This window comes from Malania oleifera, chromosome 1 (assembly GCF_029873635.1).
Source record: "Malania oleifera isolate guangnan ecotype guangnan chromosome 1, ASM2987363v1, whole genome shotgun sequence".
NCBI classification, from domain to species: Eukaryota; Viridiplantae; Streptophyta; class Magnoliopsida; order Santalales; family Ximeniaceae; genus Malania; species Malania oleifera.
The window spans coordinates 98,200,105-98,224,224 of record NC_080417.1 but is presented as its reverse complement, the minus strand read 5'-3'; the positions used below and the strand labels follow the sequence as shown (position 1 = coordinate 98,224,224).

General features: G+C 35.9%; 1 protein-coding gene across 2 annotated transcripts in view; it reads right to left on the bottom strand.

The window, feature by feature from the left end:
- LOC131166996 (uncharacterized) overlaps positions 1-24,120 on the bottom strand; it is a 102,397-nt gene that overhangs the window by 57,495 nt on the left and 20,782 nt on the right. For both annotated transcript variants that reach the window (XM_058125719.1, XM_058125714.1), the window contains 2 exons: positions 17,042-17,086; positions 16,045-16,150 (listed from right to left, as the gene is read on the bottom strand). In XM_058125719.1, coding sequence (XP_057981702.1) covers positions 16,045-16,150; positions 17,042-17,086 — 151 coding nt within the window. The remainder of the gene's footprint in view (positions 1-16,044; positions 16,151-17,041; positions 17,087-24,120) is intronic.

Here is a 24,120-nt window from a genome sequence, read left to right as displayed (position 1 = left end):
CTGGGAGACCGATCGAGATCTTTATTCGGACCGGGAGAATTCTTCTCAAATATTTGAGTTGAAAACTCGACTCTAGAGATCCAAGCAAAATGATCTCGATGTTACTACTTATTACAACAAATTGGTAACATTATGGCAGTAACTTGATCAGGGTAATGATGTTTAGGAGTATTCGAACGACCACGCTCGCCACAAGAACAGAAGGAAAACCATAGGTTTTAAATGTTTTTAGCCGGCCTTAATCGGAGTTTGGACAAGGTCCGAGGCCGAATTCTCGGCAGGAAGCCATTGCCCTCTATTCGAGAAGTTTTTTCAGAAGTTAGACATGAGGAGTCAAGGAGAAAAACATGCTGCACAACATCGAACCTGGTTTCAACTTGGAACGTGAGAGCTCTGCCCTTGTGTCAAGAGGTGTTGATTCTAACAACGACAAGCAAAAGAAACCGTGGTGCGAGCATTGCAAAAAACTATGGCATACAAAGGAGACGTGTTGGAAGCTTCATGGTAAACCAGAAAATTGGAAGCCAAAATTCAAACGTGATAGTCACGCCTACCAAGCCACTGCTGAAGAGACTCAGGAGCCTTCTACCAACTTGGATGCAGTCCCTTTTACCAAGGAGCAATTAGAGCACCTGCACAAATTGTTTCAATCTCCAAAACTGTCCTTAACTCCGTCTTGTTCTTTGGAACAGAAGGGTAACTCTCTTGCTACTACGTTTTCAAGTGTTATTCCTCACACTGTTCAATCTTGGATAATTGATTCAAGCACAACTGATCATATGACTGGTTGCTCCAAATTGTTCTCATCCCATAGTCCCTGTTTAGGTAATAAAAATGTCAAAATTGCAGATGGTTCACTCTTGATAATTTCCGGGACACGAACTATCAAACTCACTTCGTTGTTAACTCTCCATGATGTGCTCCACGATCCCAATTTGTCTTGCAATTTGTTGTCCATCAGTAAAATTACCTTTGATCATCAATGTCAAGCTAATTTCTACTCTTCTCATTGTGAGTTTCAGGAATTGACCATGGGGAGGATGATTGGCAGTGCTAAGGAAAAAGATGAACTCTATTATTTTGACGATGGACCTAACTCGAGCAGACAATGTCAAAGTACTTGCATAAATTTTGTTTCTATTTTCAAAGACAATGATATCATGTTATGTCATTATAGGTTAGGCCATCCTAGTTTTCAATATTTAAAATACTTGTTTCCCATTTTATTTTGGAAAAGTCCATCTTCTTTTCAATGTGAAGTATGTTAGTTTGCTAAACATCATGTGCATCCTTTTCCACCCAAACCTACAAACCAACTACACCATTTACTATGATTCATAGTGATATCTGGGGCCCATGTAGAACATCTACGTATTCTGGCAAAAAATGGTTTGTGACCTTTATTGATGATCACATGAGATTAAGTTGGGTTTATTTGATGAAGGAAAAATTTGAAGTGGAAACACTTTTCAAAAATTTTTACACCATACAAACATAATTTCAAAAAAATATTCAAATATTGCAGAGTGATAATGGTCGAGAGTATTTCAAAAACATTTTGGGCTAATTTTTTCTTAAAAAAGGAATTGTTCATCAAAGCTTTTGTGTTGACATTTCGCAACAAAATGGTTTGGCTGAAAAAGAAAAAAAAAAAAACAAACACTTATTCAAAGTACCTCGAGCATTGCCTTTTACCAATCATGTACCTAAATATCTTTGGGGAGAAACCGTTCTTACTTCTACATATCTCATAAATAGAATGGCTAATAAGGTTTAAAGCTTTGAAACACCTTTTGATGTTTTTCATAAGTTTCATCCAACAAATTGGCTGTCTTCTTCTTTACGACAAAAGATATTTGGTTGTACCGCTTTTGTTCATATTCATAGTAATAATCGAGGAAAATTTGAACCCCGAGCCACATAATGTGTGCCTGTTTGTTATGCTTCCACTCAAAAGGGGTATAAATGTTTTGAACTGTGTTCCAAAAAAAAAATGTTTGTTACCATGGATGTTACATTCTTTGAATTACATCCTTATTTTACGCCTCATCTTCAAGAAAAAGAGGGGGGGGGGAGGAAACTAAAACAAAGATTCGGCTGTTTTTCATGATTTTATCCAAACTGAAGACTCGCAAAATGATCCTTCTTCAACTTTGATTATTCAACTTGAAAACCCAAGCTTTATTATACCAAGAGAAAGTGAGTCGAGTTTTTTAGATACTAAAAAGGCAGGTCTTCGTACAGGCTTTAATTGCAAAGCCCAAACCATGAGACATGTTAAAAGGCGGATCCATACAAAATATATAAGGTGGGATCCTAGTTCACTTCCCATTTCCAACCGATGTGGGATGGCTAGCAATTAGCATGTGGTTCCTGCAGCTGCATGTGCCTTCGCAAATCTGCTTGCCCTCTTTGCAGTTCACCGATGGCCACCGGCCTCTCTTTCTCTCTCGCAAACACACACACACAAACAGAGATGGGGGTGTGCACTGTGCACTGCACACCAAGACGGTGAAGAAATCTTCTCGGCAGCCAACAGGTGATCAAGAAGTACTACTCTCGCATAGTCGCATGACCTTGGATTTCCACACCAAAACGAGATCGCCGGCTTCTCCTGTTCTCCACCCATCTCATGAAACGGATCCAGAAGGCAGAAGGGTTCTGTGTTCTATTCGTCGTGTCCGAGGCATCTCTCTCAAGCTCCAAGAAGAGGAGCGCGAGCGTCGCATGGAGCCATGGACTGTCATCTCATGATGTTCATGATCCTATAATGACTAACAAAGGAGAAACAGAAAAAAAGAAAAAAACACCACAGCGTTGGTACCATTTGACATTGTCTACTCGTGACAGAGGACAACTTGAAAGAAAGGGTTCTCCAATCCTTTACACCGTCCAGAATTCGTAAACCCTCCAAGTAATGTCCTCACTGAGCCTTTACCTCATGTTCAGTCCATTTCATATTCGAGTTCCGAGTCCTCTAGTTCTGAAACCAAGTCTGGCTCCAATCCTATGTGTTGGCCTAACAAGACTTTGAATCTTGCTTTGATGATAACAAATCAAGGTTATACTTAACATGTTTGTTTAAGTATCTATCAGTTCTTCAAAAAGAGCTTATGAGATCGAGTTCATGTGTTTGAAGAAAATGGATGAAGTTTATACTTTATACTCAAGGCAATGAGCTATGATAGATGTCAAAGTATATTGAAGTTAGAAAGCTTCAAGTTGGATATAGAAAGCAAGCCAAAGCATGAAGACTTTGTTCTTAAGATAGAGTTATCATATATATATAAGTCTCATGTAAGTACTTCGCAAATTCAATATTGATGCATGAAGCTCTTAGGAAAGTTTAAGTGACTTAGAGACCTTATTTCAAAATCATGGAAAATGTTTTTAAAGCTTTTCCAAGATCCAAGTAAAGTTTTGAAATCAAAATTTGAAAAATCACTTAAGCTGAAAGCAGGACAGGCGACTAATGAATAATCATCAGGCGACTGACATTTTTATGTGCTTTTTAAGAAAGCAAACTAAACCGAGACAGGTGTCTGACCCTTAAAGATCAGTCAACTGACCCAACACTGTGTTTTCAAAATACGCTGAACTTAAAAGGCTCAGGCAATTGACCTCGGGCATAGTCGACTGAAGTTCGTGTTTTAACTTTTAAACATCGTTTGAAAAGTTTCCAAATTTAATTTCTTGGGCTCCAAACTTAGAGATTACTTGGGAAATACTGCAAGTAACTTGGGGAAAACGTAAAGTAACTTTACTACACTTTAAATACTTGTTATTTTCACAAATTACATACAAGCAATCAAGCACATACAAATTACAAATTCAAAGTTCTCCTGCTGAAATATTTTCAGAAGTAATGTTGTGTTTTTGCTGATACAACCCACGGTTATTCTATTAAGCTTCATTCTTCTACATTGTTTATTGCTGAAGTATATTGTTTTTTAATTGTACAAATTTGCTCTAACTGAGAGTTTTACTTGTACGAACAAAAGTTGTTCTTTGTTTCTTATTTTCTTGACGATTCAGGGTTATTGGATCGTTGCCTAGCAAGAAGGGGTATTCTTGTTAGAGAGGGGTCTCCACTTCATACGGAAAGAGGTTGTAACTTTGCTTGGAAAAAAGTTGGAAAGGAAAATCCTCACAGCGTGTTGCTTGGGGCAAAGACGTAGGCTGCTGGCCGAACCTTGTAAAAAATCTAGTCTTCAGCTCTTCTTCCCTAATCTCTTTACATTCTTGCAAGTATAAAATTGAGTGTATGCTTATTTAATTGTTGAGTACTTGCCGGATATTGAGAGTTTGTTGGAATATAGATTTTAATTAATACTTGAATCAAGAAACTGATTGGTTGTAGGGTTTAGAAAATTCTGAATACTGAGTTTTTTTTTTTTTTTTTTTAAAAAAAACACAGCTGAGGTATATTTTGTAAAATTGATTATCTCATTAAAATATAAAATTGCAAGGTATCTGAAATTATTTTGTGAAAGTTTATATTGATATCCTTATTGAAATTTGTTGAAAAGAAAACTGATTTTGAATATTGTTTATCTATTGGAACATTGAAAATTGGATCTTGTTGATAATCATATATTTACATACTTTCATATATTGAATTGTTAAGTTGATGGATGATAAAGATTATTAAAGTTGTGTGATCATATCAATTTAATTTGAAAAGGGACAACATTCAACTAAAGAATTTACAAAAAAATTTTAAAACCCAATTCACCCCTCCCCCCCCCTCCCCCCCCCCCCCTCTCTTGGGAGTACACCTTACTTCTCAATTGGTATCAGAGCCCTAGCTTGTAGTAAATCCGAAACTAGAAGCTACATAAAGATTCCTATGACACACCTAGGTGTATCTCCTTTTGGTGAAGGCCAATCCTCATCTAGACCACCCATCTTTTGCGGTGTTAACTACACCTTCTGGAAACAGCGAATGAGAATCTTTTTGCAAACCATGGATTGTAAGGTCTGGAAAGTAGTCACACATGGTGACCTCATCCCTACTAAAAATGTAGATAACAAAGAAATACCTAAGGAAGAAAAAGAGATGACTGACAATGATCTAAAGATGCTGCAAATAAATTTGAGTGCAATGAATGCACTATATTGTGCTCTAGATGTCAATGAATTCAATAGGATCCTGGGATGTAAATCAGCTAAAGAAATATGGGATAAGCTTGAAGTAACTTATGAAAGAACGGTTGACATAAGAGATAGTAGAATTGACATGTTCACCAGAAACTATGAGGTGTTTAGGATGAACCCTGAAGAGACCATTACTAGTATGTATACTAGGTTCACTCAAATAATAAATTCCCAGAGTGCATTAGGGAAAAACTACTCTACCTATGAGATAATCCGATAAATTTTTAGAGGACTTCCACCGATTTGGAAACCTAAGGCCACCGCCATAACGGAAGGCAAAAATTTGAAAAATACCTCCCTAGATGAATTAGTAGGATCGCTCCTCACATATGAGATAGCGATAAATGAAAGAAATTCTGAAGGTAGCAAACACAAGAAATCAATAGCTCTTAAAGCTACAAAAGAAAGTTCTAGTGAAGAAGAAGACAACGAACTAGATGACGATGATATAGCCTTAATTACTAGAAGACTTGGAAAATTCTTCAAAAAGAACAAGAAATTCACTCGAAAATTCAAAGGCTCAAAATATGACAAAGGAGAATCTAGCATAAAGGAAACAAAGAATGACCTCCTACATGCTATAATTGCAAGAAAGTTGAACATATAAAACCCGATTGTCCACCGCTTAAGAAAGACACCAAGAAGAAGAAAAAGAAGGCGATGAAAGCTACCACGTGGGATGACTCAAGTTCAAGTGAATCAGAAAATGAATCAAGCGATCAAGATATGGCAAACCTATGCTTCATGGCGAAAGATGACGAGGTAAATTCCTACTCCAGCACACAAGAAGAAGAATCTAGTGATGAATCATGTAATGACTCATGTGAAAGCATGCCTTCATCTAGAGAAATGCAAGTTGAACTATTTTCTTTGCATAATAGGTTCATAAAAGTAACCAAAAGAACATAGCATTGAAAGAACAAAATGAAAAGTTAAAGAACCAACTAGAGACTTCAATATCAGCTGAAAAAGAAAAGGACTTACTTATTGATAAACTTATGAGTAAAACAAACAAGATGTCTCAAGACTTAGTAAAGCTTCAAGTAAATGGTGAAACTATAAAGGACTCAGAAATAAATGATCTTAAGAGTAAAATTGAAGATAAAGACAAAATCATCTACAACTTTACTAGAGGAAAAGAAAATTTTGATAAACTAGTTGGATCACAAAGAATGTCATTGGATAAAGAAGGAATTGGATTCAATGGATTAGAAAACAAAAAGAAAAAGAATCTCTACATGGGGTACTTTTGTAAAAGCCTCAAAACACTTTGCAAGCACATCTTCCACAAATGCCTATAAACACACTACGTGTTTCTAGTGCAAGAAAAAGGGCCACATAAAGTTTGAATCTCCATACAAAAGAAAGCATGTTAAAGTCAAGAAGTATGGAAAGTCAAAAATGAAACTAAAATTGAACCAAAAAGACCTAAGAAGGTTTGGGTACCAAAAGTGATACCTTGAAACCCTTCTTGTAGGTATGCTTTAGGTCCACTCCATCAAAAGACAAATGATACTTGGATAGTGGATGTTCAAGACATATGACAGGAGACAAATCCAAGTTTACATCATTGATGATAAAAGATGGTGGACATGTCAACTTTGGAGACAATGCTAAAGGCAAAATAATCGGCATTAGAAAAATTGGTAAAGAACCCTCTTTAACCATTGATGATGTTCTATAGGTAGATGGGTTGAAACATAATCTACTCAACATTAATCAATTAAGTGATAAAGGCTTTGATATAATATTTAAATAAGACAAGTGCGTAGTTGAAAATAGAGAAAAGCATGATATCTTGTTCATTACCAATAGGGTTGATAATGTATATTGCATAAATCATGAAAATCTAATATCTCAGGAAGTCACATGCCTAACAGCCATGAATGAAGCCAACTGGCTGTGGCATAGAAGGCTAGGACATACTAGTATGGACTTGTTATCCAAATTAGCTAAAAAGAACTTAGTCAAAGGTCTACCCAGCACTAAGTTCATAAAGGACAAAATTTGTGATGCTTGCCAACTCGGGAAACAAACTAAAACAAGTTTTAAAAAGAAGAAACACATTTCCATGAGTAGGCCCTTGGAAGTTATTCACTCAAATTTATTTGGCCCTACTAGAACACAAAATCTAGGAGGAAAGCAATATGCTTTCGTCGTTGTTGATGACTACTCCAAGTTTACCTGGGGTACTCTTCTTAGCCTCCAAAGATGAAGTATTCGAGATGTTAATAAACCTATGCAAGAAGCTCCAAAATGAAAAGGAATACAGAGTTCTAAATATCAGAAGTGATTGTGGAAGAGAATTAAAAAATAAAGACATTGAAAAATTTTGTGATGAATTTGGAATAGCTCACAATTTTTCAGCACCTTGAACTCCTCAATAAAATGGAGTTGTTGAAAGGAAGAATAGGTCACTTCAAGAAATGGCTAGGACTATGTTGAATGAACATAATTTACTTAAGTAATTTTGGGCTGAAGCAGTAAATACTGCATGTTATGTGATGAATAGAGTCTCCCTTAGATCAAGCCTAGAGAAGACCCCCTATGAACTTTGGAAAGGAAGAAAACCAAACATATCTTATTTCCACGTATTTGGATGTCAGTGTTTTGTATTGAATGATAAAGAGGACTTAGAAAAATTTGATGCGAAATCAGATGAAGGAATCTTCTTAGGATATGTGTTGAATAGTAAAGTATTTAGAGTTTATAACAAAAGGACCCTCACAATCATAGAATCAATTCATGTAGCTTTTGATGAGGCAAATCCGTTCTCTAAACCATTTGATATTGAGGAAGCTGAAATAAAGCAAAATCTAGAAGATTTAAAAATTCAAGAAGATGAGAATAAGGAATCAATCTCAAATGATGGACCTCCAAATCAATCCAAACTACCTAAAGAATGGAAGTTTGTAAGAAATCACCCAAAAGATCAAATTATTGGGGAACCTTCACAAGGAGTATCTACTAGATCCTCATTGAAGAATGTATGCAATCATTGTGCGCTCCTAACTCAGGAGGAACCCAAGAACATTGATGAAGCATTGAATGATGACTCATGGATAGTAGTCATGCAAGAAGAATTAAATCAGTTTGAAAGAAATAAAGTTTGGAAATTAGTTCCTAGACCCGCTGATCATTCAGTAATTGGAACCAAATGGATGTTTAGGAATAAGAAGGACGAAAACGGCATTGTAGTGAATAACAAGGCTAGACTCGTAGCTCAAGGATATAATGAAGAAGAAGAAATAGACTACGATGAGACCTTTGCTCCTGTAGCTAGAATGGAAGCCATAAGAATGGTTTTAGCCTATGCATCTTACAAAGACTTTAAGCTTTACCAAATGGATGTGAAGAGTGCATTCTTAAATGGATTTATAAATGAAGAAGTATATGTAGCACAACCTCCAGGATTTGAGGATTTTCATTACCTTGATCATGTGTTTAGACTAACAAAAGCATTATATGGACTAAACAAGCTCCTAGAGCTTGGTATGAGCGGTTAAGTGGTTTTTTGTTGGATAATGGTTTTTCTAGAGGAAAAATGGATAGCACACTATTTATTCAAGCTAAAAATGAAGATATGCTTATTATACAAATATATATGGATGATATCATCTTCAGTGCTACAAATGAAGAGTTGTGCAAAGACTTTGCAAAATGCATGCAAGAGGAGTTTGAGATGAGTATGATGGGCGAGCTGACATACTTCCTTGGTCTTTAGATTAAGTGAGCCAAAACTGGGACTTTTATAAATCAGTCAAATTACATAAGAGACTTACTTAAGAAATTTGATATGGAAGACGGCAAGCCTTTGGGAACCCCAATGAGTACGTCTATAAATCTTGATAAAGATGAAAAAGGAAAACCGGTAGATATAAAATACTACCAAGGCATGATAGGAAGTCTACTTTATTTAACAGCCAGTAGACCAGGCATTATGTTTAGTGTCTGTATGTGTGCCCGTTTTCAAGCAACGTGCCCGTTTTCAAGCAACTCCTAAAGAATCTCACCAAATAGCCGTCAAGAGAATTTTAAGATATTTGATAGGTACTATAGACTTAGGTCTATGGTATCCTAAAGATACAGGCTTTGAGATGATTATCTATTCGGATGCGGATTATGCCAGATACAAAATTGATCGAAAAAGTACGAACGGTACTTGCCACTTTTAGGAAGATCTCGTGTCTTGGTTCACCAAGAAACAAAATTCCGTAGCACTATCTACTACGGAAGCAAAGTACGTGGCAGCAGGTAACTGTTGTGCATAAACTCTATATATGAAACAACAGCTAAAGGATTTCAATTTGGAATATTCGGCTGTACCTATAAAATGTGATAATACCAGCGCCATCAATATTTCCAAAAATCCCATATCTCAGTCAAGAACAAAGCATATCGATATTAGGCATCATTTTTTGAGAGATCACGTGCAAAAAGAGGATATATCACTTGAGCTTGTGAATACAAGTGATCAATGGGCAGATACTTTACAAAACCTCTTTCAGAAGATAGATTTATCTCTATAAGATGCGAACTAGGATTATTGCATACTAGAGAAGTAGTTTGAAGAGGAAAACTGAATAAGTGAAGGTCAAGCGACTGACTCTAGAAGGCACAGTCGACTGACTTGCTATTGTTTGGAGAAATTTCAAAGAAACACATTTGTCAAGCGACTGACATATCGTGATCAGTTGACTGACTTACGGCGGTTCAAATTCGAATAGTGTGTAAAACCCTAATTTTTAAATCCTCAGTCTACTGACTCTGTTCCTCCCTTCTCCAACACCTTTTCTACTTCATTACCAAGTGTTTCCTCATGCAAAATCTTCTGATTAAATCTTGAAGATCATCCTCCTACTTCATTCCTAACTAATTTTCTAGGGTTTCACCGTTCGTTTTTCTCAGAATCAATCATTGCACGAACGAAAACCACAGGAAACAAAGGAGCTTCTTCTAGAAACGATGACAGCAATGACATAGAGAAATGACTTGTGATTCCTCACGCAAAGCAGCTATACCGGGATCATATTTGATCTATTGAACCTATTTTTGGTCAGGTCTTAGATACGATATTCTTTGAAGAAGATCTTCCTACTATTTTACCCATGTTCAAAACTTTAGGATGGAAAAAGTTTATCACATTTCAAGAAAAAGGCATGTATCCTAATCTAGTTAAACTCTTTTATGCCAATTTGATAAAAGGAGACACTATGCCCTCCACTGAAGTTATGGGGAAATCGATTGCTCTTACTCCACAAACCTTAGCAACCATTTTGCATATCAAACAAGGAGTGTTTGAGTGTCCATCTCTTGGCCAATCTTGGATTATGGCTCAAGATTTCTCACCTGAAGAGTTTCTCCCATTGGCAATAATTGAACCACCTGTTTTTTTTTAGTCATCCTCCTCTCTACAAACAACTAAAATTGCAAGCTCAAATCCTCCAAAAGCTCACTACTTATAATATCTTACCTAGGGTAGGATACTAGGATCATATGACCACTTTTCTTATCTTGATTGTTTCGTCATGTGGTGCTTGCTCAAAGGTAAAAAGCTTGACTTGCCAAGCTTAATTCTCAAATGGATGATTTCTAGAGAAGAAGCTCGTACAGTTATTCTTCCATATGGTGAAGTTCTGAACCTTGTTTTTGCACATCTTAGTGTCCCCACTCCATCCTCCTTGTTCATAAAGAGAACCCATTATGATCTTTTTTCTTCTACCACACTTAAGCAAATGGGTTATGAGCGACACGATCTAGGTTGGTTTCCTAAATATGGACAGCAAGAACGACAAGCTCCCGCACCTCAGCAACCTGTTCAACAACCTGCTCCTTCAGCAGATGACACTCCTTCATAGTTCGTTGCTTATCAACAGCAACTCTCTGCTCTTCGTGATGAAGTTCGTACAGGTTTTGGTTCACTTCAAGAACATTACTCTTCTCTTAATCAAAGGCTTGAACGAATTGAACAACATATGGCCGGATCATTTTCTTCACGCGGTAAGGCTCCAATGGAAACTAATTCTAGTGATGCTGAATTAGAAAATGAAGATGCAAATGAAGAGGAAGATGACGAAGGAATTGAAATTGATGGGGTAGATGATGCTTAGTTATTTTCCTAGCTTGAACAAACTTTGTTTGTAATATTTGACTCCGATACTATATTTTCTTTGCTTTTTTTCACATGCTCTTTTGGAACTTGTTGACTATCTTCTTATGCATGATGAATGGTTATTATCAGTTTTGTGATTATGATGGCTCACTGCATTACACTTTGATTGATTATGCTTTTCTTGATATCTTTCTTTTTTTGATTGATGTCAAAAGGGGGAGTAAAGGTTGAGCAAAAGAGCACTGAGCATATGAAATTTTATTAAGCTAAGATTTTGATCATGAATGAAATACAAATTTTATCGAATATGGTATATGTTCCATTTAGGGGGAGTTATAGTTGACAATTGATAATATTATGATATATGTTCATTAAGTTAATATGAATTTTGTTTTACTTTACAGATCTTGTTTAGATTATGCTTATTGTAAGGGGGAGCCTTGGTAAGGCTTACTCACGTTTGCTCCTTATTTGTCATCATCAAAAAGGGGGAGATTGTTGGCCTAACAAGGCTTAGAATCTTGTTTTGATGATAACAAATCAAGGGTGTACTTAACATGTTTGTTTAAGTATTTATCAGGTCTTCAAAAAGAGCTTATGAGATCGAGTTCATGTGTTTGAAGAAAATGGATGAAGTTTATACTCAAGGCAATGAACTATGATAGATGTCAAAGTATATTGAAGTTAGAAAACTTCAAGTTGGATATAGAAAGCAAGCCAAAGCATGAAGACTTTGTTCTTAAGATAGAGTTATTATATATATAAGTCTCATGTAAGTACTTCGCAAATTCAATATTGATGCATGAAGCTCTTAGGAAAGTTTAAGTGACTTAGAGACCTTGTTTCAAAATCATGGAAAATGTTTTTAAAGTCTTACTTATGTTTTTCCAAGATCCAAGTAAAGTTTTGAAATCAAAATTTGAAAAATCACTTAAGCTAAAAGCAGGACAGGCGACTGATGAATCATCATCAGGCGACTAACATTTTTATGTGCTTTTTAAGAAAGCAAACTGAACCGAGACAGGCGACTGGCCCTTAAAGCTTAGTTGACTGACCCAACACTGTGTTTTCAAAATACGCTGAACTTAAAAGGTTCAGACGACTGACCTCGGGCATAGTCGACTGAAGTTCGTGTTTTAACTTTTAAACAACATTTGAAAAGTTTTTAAATTTGATTTCTTGGGCTCCAAACTTAGACATTACTTGGGAAATACTGCAAGTAACTTGGAGAAAACATAAAGTAACTTTACTACACTGTAAAAACTTGTTATTTTCACAAATTACATACAAGCAATCAAGCACATACAAATTACAAATTCAAAGTTCTCCTACTGAAATATATGAAATGTAATTTTAGTAATGATAGAGGGAATATTGGAGACAAAGTTAAACTAGATTATGAAGAAATAAATAGCACTTGTAGATTTCGATACCTTGGATCTATTATGCAAGCTGAAGGAGAAATTGAAGATGATGTAATGCATAGAATTAAGCAGGTTGGTTAAAATGGAGAAGTGCTTCAAGTGTGCTATGTGATCGTAGAATACCCTTAAAATTGAAAGGGAAGTTTTATTATAAGACCAGCTATGCTATATGGATCGGAATGTTAGGCGATGAAGAAACATAATATCCAAAAAGTAAAAGTGTGCTATGTGATCGTAGAATACCCTTAAAATTGAAAGGGAAGTTTTATAGGACAGTTATAAGACCAGCTATGCTATATGGATCGGAATGTTGGGCGACGAAGAAACATAATATCCAAAAAGTAAAAGTTGCCGAGATGAGAATGCTTAGATGAATGAGTGGTATAACATTGAAAGATAAATTAAGGAATGAACATATTCGTGGTAAGTTAGGTGTAACTCCTATAGAAGATAAGATAAGGGAGGGACGACTCAGATGGTATGGACACTTGCAACGTAGGCCTTATAGTGCACCTGTGAGGAAGAGTGACTTAGTTACAATAGGGGGCAGTAGAAGGGGTAGGGGTAGACGTAAAATAACTTGGGAGGAGATAGTGAGTAAGGATTTAATATCCTTGAATCTATCAAAAGAAATGGTCCATGATCATATAAATTGGCGAAAAAGGATTCATATAGCCGACCCCACTTAGTGGGACTAAGGCTTGGTTTTGTTGTTGTTGTTAGCTGAGGTATATTTTGTAAAATTGATTATCTCATTAGAATATAAAATTGCAAGGTATTTGAAATTAATTCTGTGAAAGTTTATATTGATATCCTTATTGAAATCTGTTGAAAAGAAAACTGATTTTGAATATTGTTTATCTATTGGAACATTGAAAATTGGATCTTGTTGATAATCACATATGTACATACTTTCATATATTGAATTGTTAAGTTGGTGGATGATAAAGATTATTAAAGTTGTGTGATCATATCAGTTTAATTTGAAAAGGGACAACATTCAACTAAAGAATTTACAAAGAAATTTCAAAACCCAATTCACACTCCCCCTCTTGGGAGTACACCTTACTTCTCACTGAGTTCGATGATTCTGAACTTCCCATTGCTGTCCGGAAGAGTGTGAGGTCTTGCACCGAACATCCATTGTCCAATTATGTGTCATATGAAAATATCTCACCAATTTTTCGTGCTTTTACCTCACAATTGTCTTGTACGGAGATCCTAATACTGTGCAGGATGCTCTGAAAGTTCCTAAGTGGAAGGAGGCTGTCTTCGAGGAGATGAAAGTTCTTGAAAAAAATGGCACGTGGGAGTTAGTTGATCTACCAAGAGGAAAAACAACTGTAGGGTGCAAATGGGTGTTTACAATCAAATATAAATCTAATGGTGCTCGAGAACAGTATAAAGCTCGATTGGTCGCCAAGGGATTCACTCAGACCTATGGCAGTGATTACTTGGAGACATTCGCCCCAGTCGCAAAGCTAAACTGTGCAAAAGTTCTTTTGTCACTTGCAGCTAATCCTGATTGGCCTCTGCAATAGTTGGATGTAAAAAATGCATTTCTTAATGGAGACCTGAAGGAAGAAGTGTACATGGATGCACCTCTAGGATTTGGTGAAAAGTTTGGCACACAGGTGTGTAAACTGAAGAAGTCCTTATATGGGTTAAAAAAGTCACCAAGAGCCTGCTTTGAGAAATTCACTTAGTTCGTTGAAACTCAGCGGTATACTCAAGGGCAAGGTGATCATACGATGTTTATAAGACATTCACAGGATGGGAAGATAGCGATATTGATTATGTATGTAGATGATATAATTCTCACTGGAGATGACATACTTGAGATGAACTAAATAAAGACTTCCCTCTCATCAATATTTGAGATCAAGGACTTAGGATCTCTAAGGTATTTCCTTGGAATGGAGGTTGCTCGGTCGAAGAAAGGAATTGTTGTCTCCCAACGGAAGTATGTCCTTGACCTCCTTAAGGAGACTGGGATGAGCAATTGTAGGCCAGCAAAAACTCCCATAGATCCCAATCAGAAACTTGGAGATGACAAGGAAGGTGATCCAATGAATACAACTCAATATCAAAAGTTGGTGGGAAAGTTAATTTACTTATCACATACACCGCCCGATATTGATTTTGCTATGAGTTTGCTAAGCTAGTTTATGCATTCACCCTACGAGAAACATCTTGAAGCAGTTTATCGGATTCTCAAGTGCTTGAAAAGTACACCAGGCAAGGGTTTACTCTTCCAGAAGACCACACAGCAGAACAGAGAGGCATACACTAATGCAGATTGGGCAGGCTCAGTTTTTGACAGGAAATCCACGTCAGAATATTATACTTATGTCTAGGGAAATATGGATACATGGCGAAGCAAGAAACAGAATGTGGTTGCAAGGAGCACTGCCGAGGCAGAATATAGGGCTATGGCTAACAAAGTTTGTGAGATGCTAAGGCTGAAGAGAATTCTTGAATAGCTGTGGATGTCGGTGAACATGCCAATGAAGTTGTATTGCGACAACAAAGCTGCCATAAGTATTCTCAAAATCCAGTACAACATGATCGCACAAAGCATGTTGAGATTGACAAACACTTCATAAAAGAGAAGATTGATAGTGGAGCTGTTTGCATGCCTTTTGTTCCTACTACTCAACAAATATCTTCACCAAAGGACTTTTCAAACCTAGTTTTGAGCTCTTTGCAAGCAAGTTGGGCATGATAGATATCTACGCTCCAACTTGAAAGAGGGGGGGGGGGGGGGTCGGATTTCTAGGGAAAAATTGGGAAATTCTATTTTTTGAATAAAATCTGAAATACTATTTCCGATTCTAGTAGTTTCTGTTTCCTGTTTTCTAGCCAAGAGATCGGCTGATTTAATTTGCTGATTTTGTGGTGATTTGATTTTCTGATTTTGTGGCCTTCCTAATTTGGTGGCCTTCCTCTACTATTTATCTCGTAATCGTGTCTCTTGAAATTCAATAAGAATGGCTATGCTTCTTCTCAAAAATCCTTCAAGTATTAATATTTTTCATTTGTTTCCTCATTCAGAATACGTATTTAAGCCTATGCAAAGGCTTTAGTATGCACATTCTAACTGAGCTTGCATTATTGAAATTGAAAATCTGATTGAGTTTGTCTTTTCAGTTAATTTCCCTTTTTTATTTAAATTACTTTTGCTTATCAAAAGCAAAGAAGTGAAGAGGCCTTAGGAAAGCAGTCAACAAGAAATAAGCAGTATGACAAGTATAAATTGGCTCTTTATACATAAAAAATAGGTCTATCTATTTTATAGTTCAAAAATTAGTTTATCTACAGTAAATTTTTATAATTGTAAAATTTTCATACCACTTGAAGGATTTCCTTGACCCTGAAAATTTGGGTCATCACAAACAATTGCTTCTGGTCCCCATGCAAGCTTGCCACCAAATATGTTCCAGACACCATTGGGACTCTGAAATTAGAGACAATGTTGGTTTTATCAACTGGAACTTGTAGGGTTTTTGAGATAATTTTTTTATTTATGCTTGTAAATACAAAACTTGGCATAGAATGTGTCCAAGGACCATGCAGCATGTAGTTTAAGAGATTGATTAGAAAATACATACTTCTCATACTTTTCTGCAAAAATAACATAAAAACCCTTGGAAACTAAACAGCAAGGTCATTTTATTCGAAATGAAAAAAAAAATAAAGCATGGAAAAAGCAGGATCTCAGTGATGCTGGAGGCAGGAGCAATTGCCATGTGCTTGATTTTTTTTCTTAGATCTAGACTGTGAATGAGCCACCATCAACAACCTATTCCAGCAAAGTGATGTCCAAAATCTATTTTCCACCAAACAATTTATAAAGTGGAAATGAAATTCATTCCTCAAACAGCAACTGCTATATTATGAATAAATCAAATGTGTGTTTTCTAAAACCACGCCAAAACCCAATTTTTCGCTACTGCTCGATTTGACTGCCAAAAATTAGAAAGTAATAAAAACTCCTGAAATATTAATACAGCCTATAACCCCATTATGTTAGAACATCATAAGTTCCAATTTCCTTTCTATGTCAGCCCAGAAATCAAACATGGCACCATGCCAAAATGCCAGCTCAGCAACTCAAATGAATCATTATCCCAGATATTTGGGGTTATAATAAACCAACATGATTTTTAACATAGTACAATCCCACAACTTAGTTAGCATTAGAACTTTACAAATATGTGAAGATATCATACCTCATTTATGTTTGTAATACATGCTACACATTGCTTGTTCCAAACAAACATGTCATGAAGTAAAAAGGACCTATGATAAAGTAAAGACCTGCAACCGAGTAAAAAAATCAGGATACCTGCTTGTGCGCGCATCGATGATTCAGTACAACATCTCCCAAGGCCTGTGCACACATGCAGCACATTTGTAAACCCAAGTACATGCCATTAGCAAAAAGCAAAGTTAAGCATATATGCACAAACAAGTAAAGGAAACGAGCACATCCACAGATTTGAAAATAAAATTGCATAATTTATCTATACAAGCAGTACATGCATGTCATAGAGAAACAATTTTCTCTTTGATTCAGGAGAGAGAGCCTTTAAAGGTCTCCTAATCTGCAGCAAGTCATTAGTATTTATCCTACTAATCACTACCAAGCAAATAAATGGCTTTGATTTTAGTGGGGATTTTGACCTTCCAAATAACTTTGTAGAGTGGAAAAGAGAAATTGGTAACAACCAAGAATTCACAGAAAGATTTACAAGAATAAACACCCAAAGAATCCAATAACCAAGATCGACCATCATATTCAGAAGATACCCTAAATTATTAGACATAACCAACAAAGAAGATAACTCAATAGTTTCCCCATCATTCAAGGACCTCCAGAAGTGAAATACCTATTAATACATTTACTAATCTATTTAAAAAATTTTGTTCTAATTTAACAATTAGGGCAATAAGCCAGATTGGGGTTTAGCCAAATCAATGGATAAGAGAATAGAAGGGTTTAGCAATTCAATGTGGAATGATGGAAAGGGTACAACAATCTGTCCCCATCCGTCCCCCCCCCCCCCCCCCCAACACACACACATGCAAACCTCCATGTACGGTGTGTGCACAGCACAACATGCAAGTGTGCAGGGAGGAGTGGGAGCCTCCCCTCCCCCTACAATCATTTTAAGGCCCTCACATCCCTTTTCCATAGTAAGCCAACTACCCTTCATTCACTGTTAATCCATTTTTTGGCCTCGCTGTCTCATACAAGCAGGCCTAAATTTTGTGCTTGCTATTAAACAGCTGAAACTTTTCAGGGCCTAATGTAATTTTGTTTGGCTAACTCCGTGTTTAGTTAAAATTTTCAAATTTTATATTTCAGTAGAAGAGATAAAACCCAACTAACAAACCCAACCAGCCGAATGAACCAAAATTTGATTCATCAAGTATAGGTCAGTTTGTGGAGTGGGATCAGTTCATAAATGTGCAAACTGATATTACTTTAGCCAAAAACCAAATTTCTAGAACTGAATCAAAGCCTGGCCTAGCATTTAAGAGCTTTACAGAGTTTAATTGCCATTTTGTACCTACTTTTGACTCAGTGAAATGTTGTATCCTCCCTCACTTGTGCATAGGCTTCTGTGCAGTACAACACAAGTCATAGTGTTGCACTGTTCCACCTTCATTCTATGTTCATCTTCTTTGTTGGTTGCCTTATTGAGGTTTTTCCCCTAACAACAGGCTTGAACAGAATTTGATGTCCTCATATTTAAATATTATCGAATTTGCAATTTTTGTATTTAATCTCATCTCTGTTTTAACAGCTCTTCTTCTTTGTCTTCTTCTTCTTATTATTATTTTTTTAATAAATGAGAGAATTCGCTAAGTGAGAAAGAAAGAATACACAATAAAATGGACAAGAAATCCCCCCACAGAAAACAAAAAAGAAAATACAGACAGCACTGTAAACTCAGAAAATCAAAGTTTTCCCGTCATGAGGAGGGTGCGGGGGTGTGGGTGAGTGGAAACTACTAAAAGCAAATGAAAAGGAAGAAAACCATCCCTAAAGATCCTCAAGTTCTTCTCTAGCCAAATTCACCACACCAAAGAACACAAAGCAGGGTCCTATAAAATACTGTACTCCTTTCTTTCCTCAAAACCCAAAAACTCAAGAAACACCTCTGCCGCAAAAGTTGGAGGCACCCAACACTCTTTTCTAACAAGCAAATTCCACAACCTACAAGCACAGGGGCAATGCAAACAAAGATGAACGTTTGTCTTATTACTATTTTTAGACAGAACACCTACATATAAGGTGATAAAGCTTTATTAGGCCTCCACATCTACAAACAAGCATTGGAATTTATCTGGTTGATAATCATGGTACCAAAACAAAAGCCTAACATTGAAAGGAACCTAGGCCTTCCAAATAAACTACTCCGAAAGGAAAGAACTGTTAGTCAAGAAGATAAGAACGAAATGATTTACAAGAATAATTGCCAGAAGCATTAGAACACAGTAGAGAGGTTTTTTGAGAAGGGAGAGAAGTTTGCACTGTACACAAGTAATGAATGATCAGACAGGGCATAGAAAGTAGAACTCGGCAATTCCTAGGAAGCTCAAGCATTGATGGTGGGAGGGAATTCTCATGCTTAAAGGACCCTGAGCTAGGAGGAATACAAAATTTAGGGCTTAAAGACTTGGTCTTAAATTTTTATGAAATTGTTGAAATTTCTGTTCAAAGTTTCCATTTTCCACCATGCTTTGAAATCAAAACGGCTGCCAATTTTTATTTTACAAAAATTTCTATCAAAATTTCCATGAATCACTTGATATTTACCAAAATCTCAAAATTTCGGTGAAAATTGCCAAATTCAATATGAGTTTCAAAACCTAAATTGAAATTTCTCTCATAATTTATCTTCTTTTTTTATTGAAACAAAAGATTATCATGTGAAAATATGAATAGCTTTCAGATTATTGAAATTATATGAAAATTTAAACTTAGATATTAGCTAAAACATTTTATTTTACCAAATCCGTCTAAATTATCTGTATTTGTATAATAAGTAATATATAATTTATTTCAAATTGTATTTTTATTAATTGAATATGTTCAAGATCATTTTTGTATTTCAATCATAGCTCCGTATACACCACATACATGTCCTTGATGTTTTTTGCTTATAATATTTAAGTTCTAAATGTGGGCTTTTTTGTCTATTAGTAGTATTTAAAAGTTACATAAAAAATTCATATTTCCACCACTTTTTAAAATCAAAATGAAATTGATAGTAGCATTGAAATTTCCATATTTTGAAGCATCAAAATTTGTCTTTAATCAAAATTTATGATCTTGGTTGGAGAGAGAGATTGTAATTGCTAATGTCGAAAAGATGCCTACTGAAGAACAATTAGTTATAGGGAAAGGCAAACGGGTGTCAGATATCATCCTCAAATAATCTCATCCAATGAGAAAGTGATAAATTACTAGGCCAATAAAGTCATGACACATGGTCATGCTGAGAGATAAGAAAAGAAAACATCTCACGAATAACCTAGAAAAGGCTAAAAGAGTCAGAATTCCCTTTAGCAAACCCAAAATCAAGCCCACCAAACCAAGATTCTCTAGAACAATTTAGGACTCAAATTGTTAAAGACTCCACGATGTGTCTTTGTGGGCAATCCCAAATGCATGCCGTCAATTTTGACCTCTTGCAAGAGTGCAAACATAAGATAATGATTATTTAATTCATAATTATGCACTATAAGTCATGAAGCATTTACAAACACCCAAATCTCTTATTGAGACAATAGAGAACTTTGCATAAGTCAAGAATAGACTTCTTCTCCAACCTCACAAAGTACCACCATTGTTCTACGCAGAAAGAAAAGGAAGTGTTTGCTCTTCAATCATGATTTTTTAACATTTGACGATAAAGGATACACAATAATTAAGCCTTTGGAGAGAGTTGGTTGTGTTCAAAATTGATCGAGGATTTTGTTGACTTGTTGAGTCCGATCTTTGTTTTGATGCTGACAAAGCACCAGTACCTTATGTGTGTTTAAGTATGTGAACAGGTCTAAATTTCAGCACACATAAGATCAAGGGATTTGGAAGCCAGAAGAAAAACCAAGATCATATGTATCTGGCGCATTCCATGAACGAACAAAGAAGAACAAGAAGACTGTTTAAATTGTAAATGCATTTTTTTTTTGATTTGGTCTGCAATATAATGCATGGCATGCATGATGTGGATGATAAGCTCAGATAACCGTAGACTGACCCTAGGGACCAGCACTTTTCACAAAAACTCTTTTCTTAAATATCTAATTGGTTAGGGTCAAAGATTAGGGCTAAAACGAAGGTCGACCAATGTCAGATTTTTTGTCTTAATTCAAAAGCTTCGACCATAGGGAACCGAACAAGGACCATAGTTGACCTTAGGACACAAAATCTTTCATGGAAAAATCCCTCACTTAAAAACCATACTCATACATTTAAAGGGAAATTTTGTTAAGGTCAAAACTAGGGGCAAAATAGGAATTTCACTTGCCTCGGTCGACCGACCATCGCAAGGTCATTTGACCTTGGTTGACCGAACCCTTAGCAGTATTAATGCCTCGGTCGACCATTCCTAAATGAACATGTCTTCCACAGTCGACCAAATTAACACGAGTCTGACACCCAACTGTTCAGCAGACCGAATAGTTCACCGGTCGACCAAACCTCGAACGTTTTCAAAATCACCTTAAGACGGTCAACCATATCTCTAGTTCAAAATGGCCACGGTTGACCAAACTCAGTAATATGGTCAACCGAACCTTGAATATGGTCGACCGAACCTCTCTAGTTGGCGAAATTTTTACCGCAATTAAATAGGGTTAATTTTTGTTAAACATGTTTAATTTTATTTCAAAATACCCAGCGTATCTCCAACGGTCATATTTTTCCCCATGTCTATATATACCCCTTCATTACTCAAATTTAAACAAGAAATTTAGGAAGAAAAATCCTCTCAAAATATTTTTGATTCTCATTTTTAACACTCCTACATTTTTTGTTTGAAAAATTTCTTTTGGAGAGCATTTGTTTTGGGCACACATTTTATTATTCATTCTCATTGTTAGTTATTTCTCTTCATTGCTTTATTAATAAAATTCTTTGGAGGAATATTATTCTTTTGCTTGTAGATCTTCGCACATATATTGCAAAGATTTCCAAAGCTCATTTGTGCTTTATTGCTAAAATCCTTTTGAGCTTCAAACCCTTGTTTTGCTTGAACCTTCCTTCAATATCATTTTTGGTAAAATTTCTAAGGGTTTAAAATCTTTGAAAAAAAACTTATATTTTCATATTCTATTTATTCATCAAAGATCATAGATATCTATTTGGGCATAAATTATTTGAAAGCAAAACACTTGATTCTCCTTCACTTTGATTGAAAATCTTTTTGGAGAAAATTTCTATTTGGGTTCAAATCTTTGAGCACTCATAATAGATATATCTTTTTTTCAAAGATTAGAAAATTATTTTGGGAAAAACACATACTCACATTGAGCTTCACTTCATATCATACATGAATGTATTGTGCGTTAATTGTTGTACACATCTGCTTGTTGTATAAGCATTCATTGTTGTACCAAATACTTGATTATCTATTATATTCCCGACGTGTGGTCGGAAGAGGGAGACTAGCCCTATGAAACATCCTGGATTTGCTCAAACCCAGTTAGGAGAGCACCAGATTGGTTCAGACCCGGTTAGGAGGACTAGGTGCACCAGCCTGTAAGGTGTTGTAAACGGTGTTGCTCCACCCGTTAAGCAAGCAACAAGTGAAATCCTCTTACTTGTGAGCTTGAGGCGGGGACGTAGGCAGTATTGGCCGAACCCCGATAACATATCTTGTGCATACTCTTTAATTCTCGCACTTTATTTATTGCACATGTATGTTATCATTTATTACTCTAATTGATTTATATAGTGAGTTTGCTTTATCTGTTTAAATATCTGCTCAATAGATTATTTGTGATATTGGAAAATACTTAGACAATCCCTAGGTTGTGTATTATGCTATTGCTGGTTAGTTGACCTAGGAAGAAAATTTTAAATACCCAATTCACCCTGCCTCTTGGGATCACACCAATTCCAACAGATTTTTTAGCTAAATCATATTCAAGTTTTGGGAGGGGTAAAGATGATTTGGCGTTGTGGAGGTGCATGATATTTGCAGTTTTGTGGGCGATTAGGTTGGAGTAGGATGCTCCTATGTTTACGGGGAAGATGACGTCTTCAATTCATATCATAGTGATGTGTGATCGTAGAATGCCCTTAGAATTAAAAAGGAAAATTTTATAAGATGTTTGGAAGACCAGCTACGCTATAGGGATCAGAATGTTAGGCGACTAAGAAACAGCATATCCAAAAAGTAAAAAGTTGTTGAAATAAGAATGCTAAGACAGATGAGATGTTAAAAGATAAATTAAGGAATGAACATGTTTGTAGTAAGTTAGCCATAGCTCCAATAGAAGATAAGATAAGGGAGGGACAAGGCGGTTTGAGCACTTGCAATATAGGCCACATAGTGCGTCAATGAGGAAGAGTAAGTTAGAGTTACTATAAAGGCAATAGAAGAGATAGGGGTAGATTGGAATGAGATAGTAAAAATTTAATAGCCCTAAATTTGTCAAAGGAAATTGTCCATGATTGCATAAATTAGCGGAAAAGGATTCATGTAGTCAACCCCACTTACTGGGACTTAAAGCTTGGTTCGTCATTGTTGTTGTATGATGTCTTCAATTATCCTTTGGGATAGGATTTGGTATTTGGCCTCCTTGTGGGCTTTTTCAGCCGGATGTTTTAAAGGGACTTCCTTTTTCTGATCTACAATGATTGGTTGGATGTGCTTTTATGATTTCTTTTGATTCTTTTTTTGATTCTTGTATCTTTTAATGAGGATTTCTTATGCTCCTTGCTGTACTTCTTCTCCCTAATAAAATTTCTTTTGTTTTGATCAAAAAAATAAAAATAATTATTTGGAAAGTCAAACAAGTCCTGGTTTACTTTTTTCTTTTAGTGGTTCTATTTGGCTAGAGAACAACGTGGATCCTCCCACTTTTTTGAAACTAAGACTGAAAACTTGGAAACAATCGCTTCTCTGCTATTTTTCAGACTTTTCTTCGATGATCCTTTCATCTTCATTGATTGATTTCAGAATATTCCAGCCCAATATCAAGAACTTGACTTCGCTGCTTGGTGCAGTGCTCTCTTGGGATATAATGCAGTCACTGACACACAAGCTTAAAGCAGAGTGGCTCCCTCAAATATTTTCAGTGTACAACCATAGATTTTTTTATACATTTGTGGACTTTCAATTTGTTGTATGATTTTTCTCAATTTTTTAAGACATTTAAGTTTCTTTCAAAATGTGTATTTGA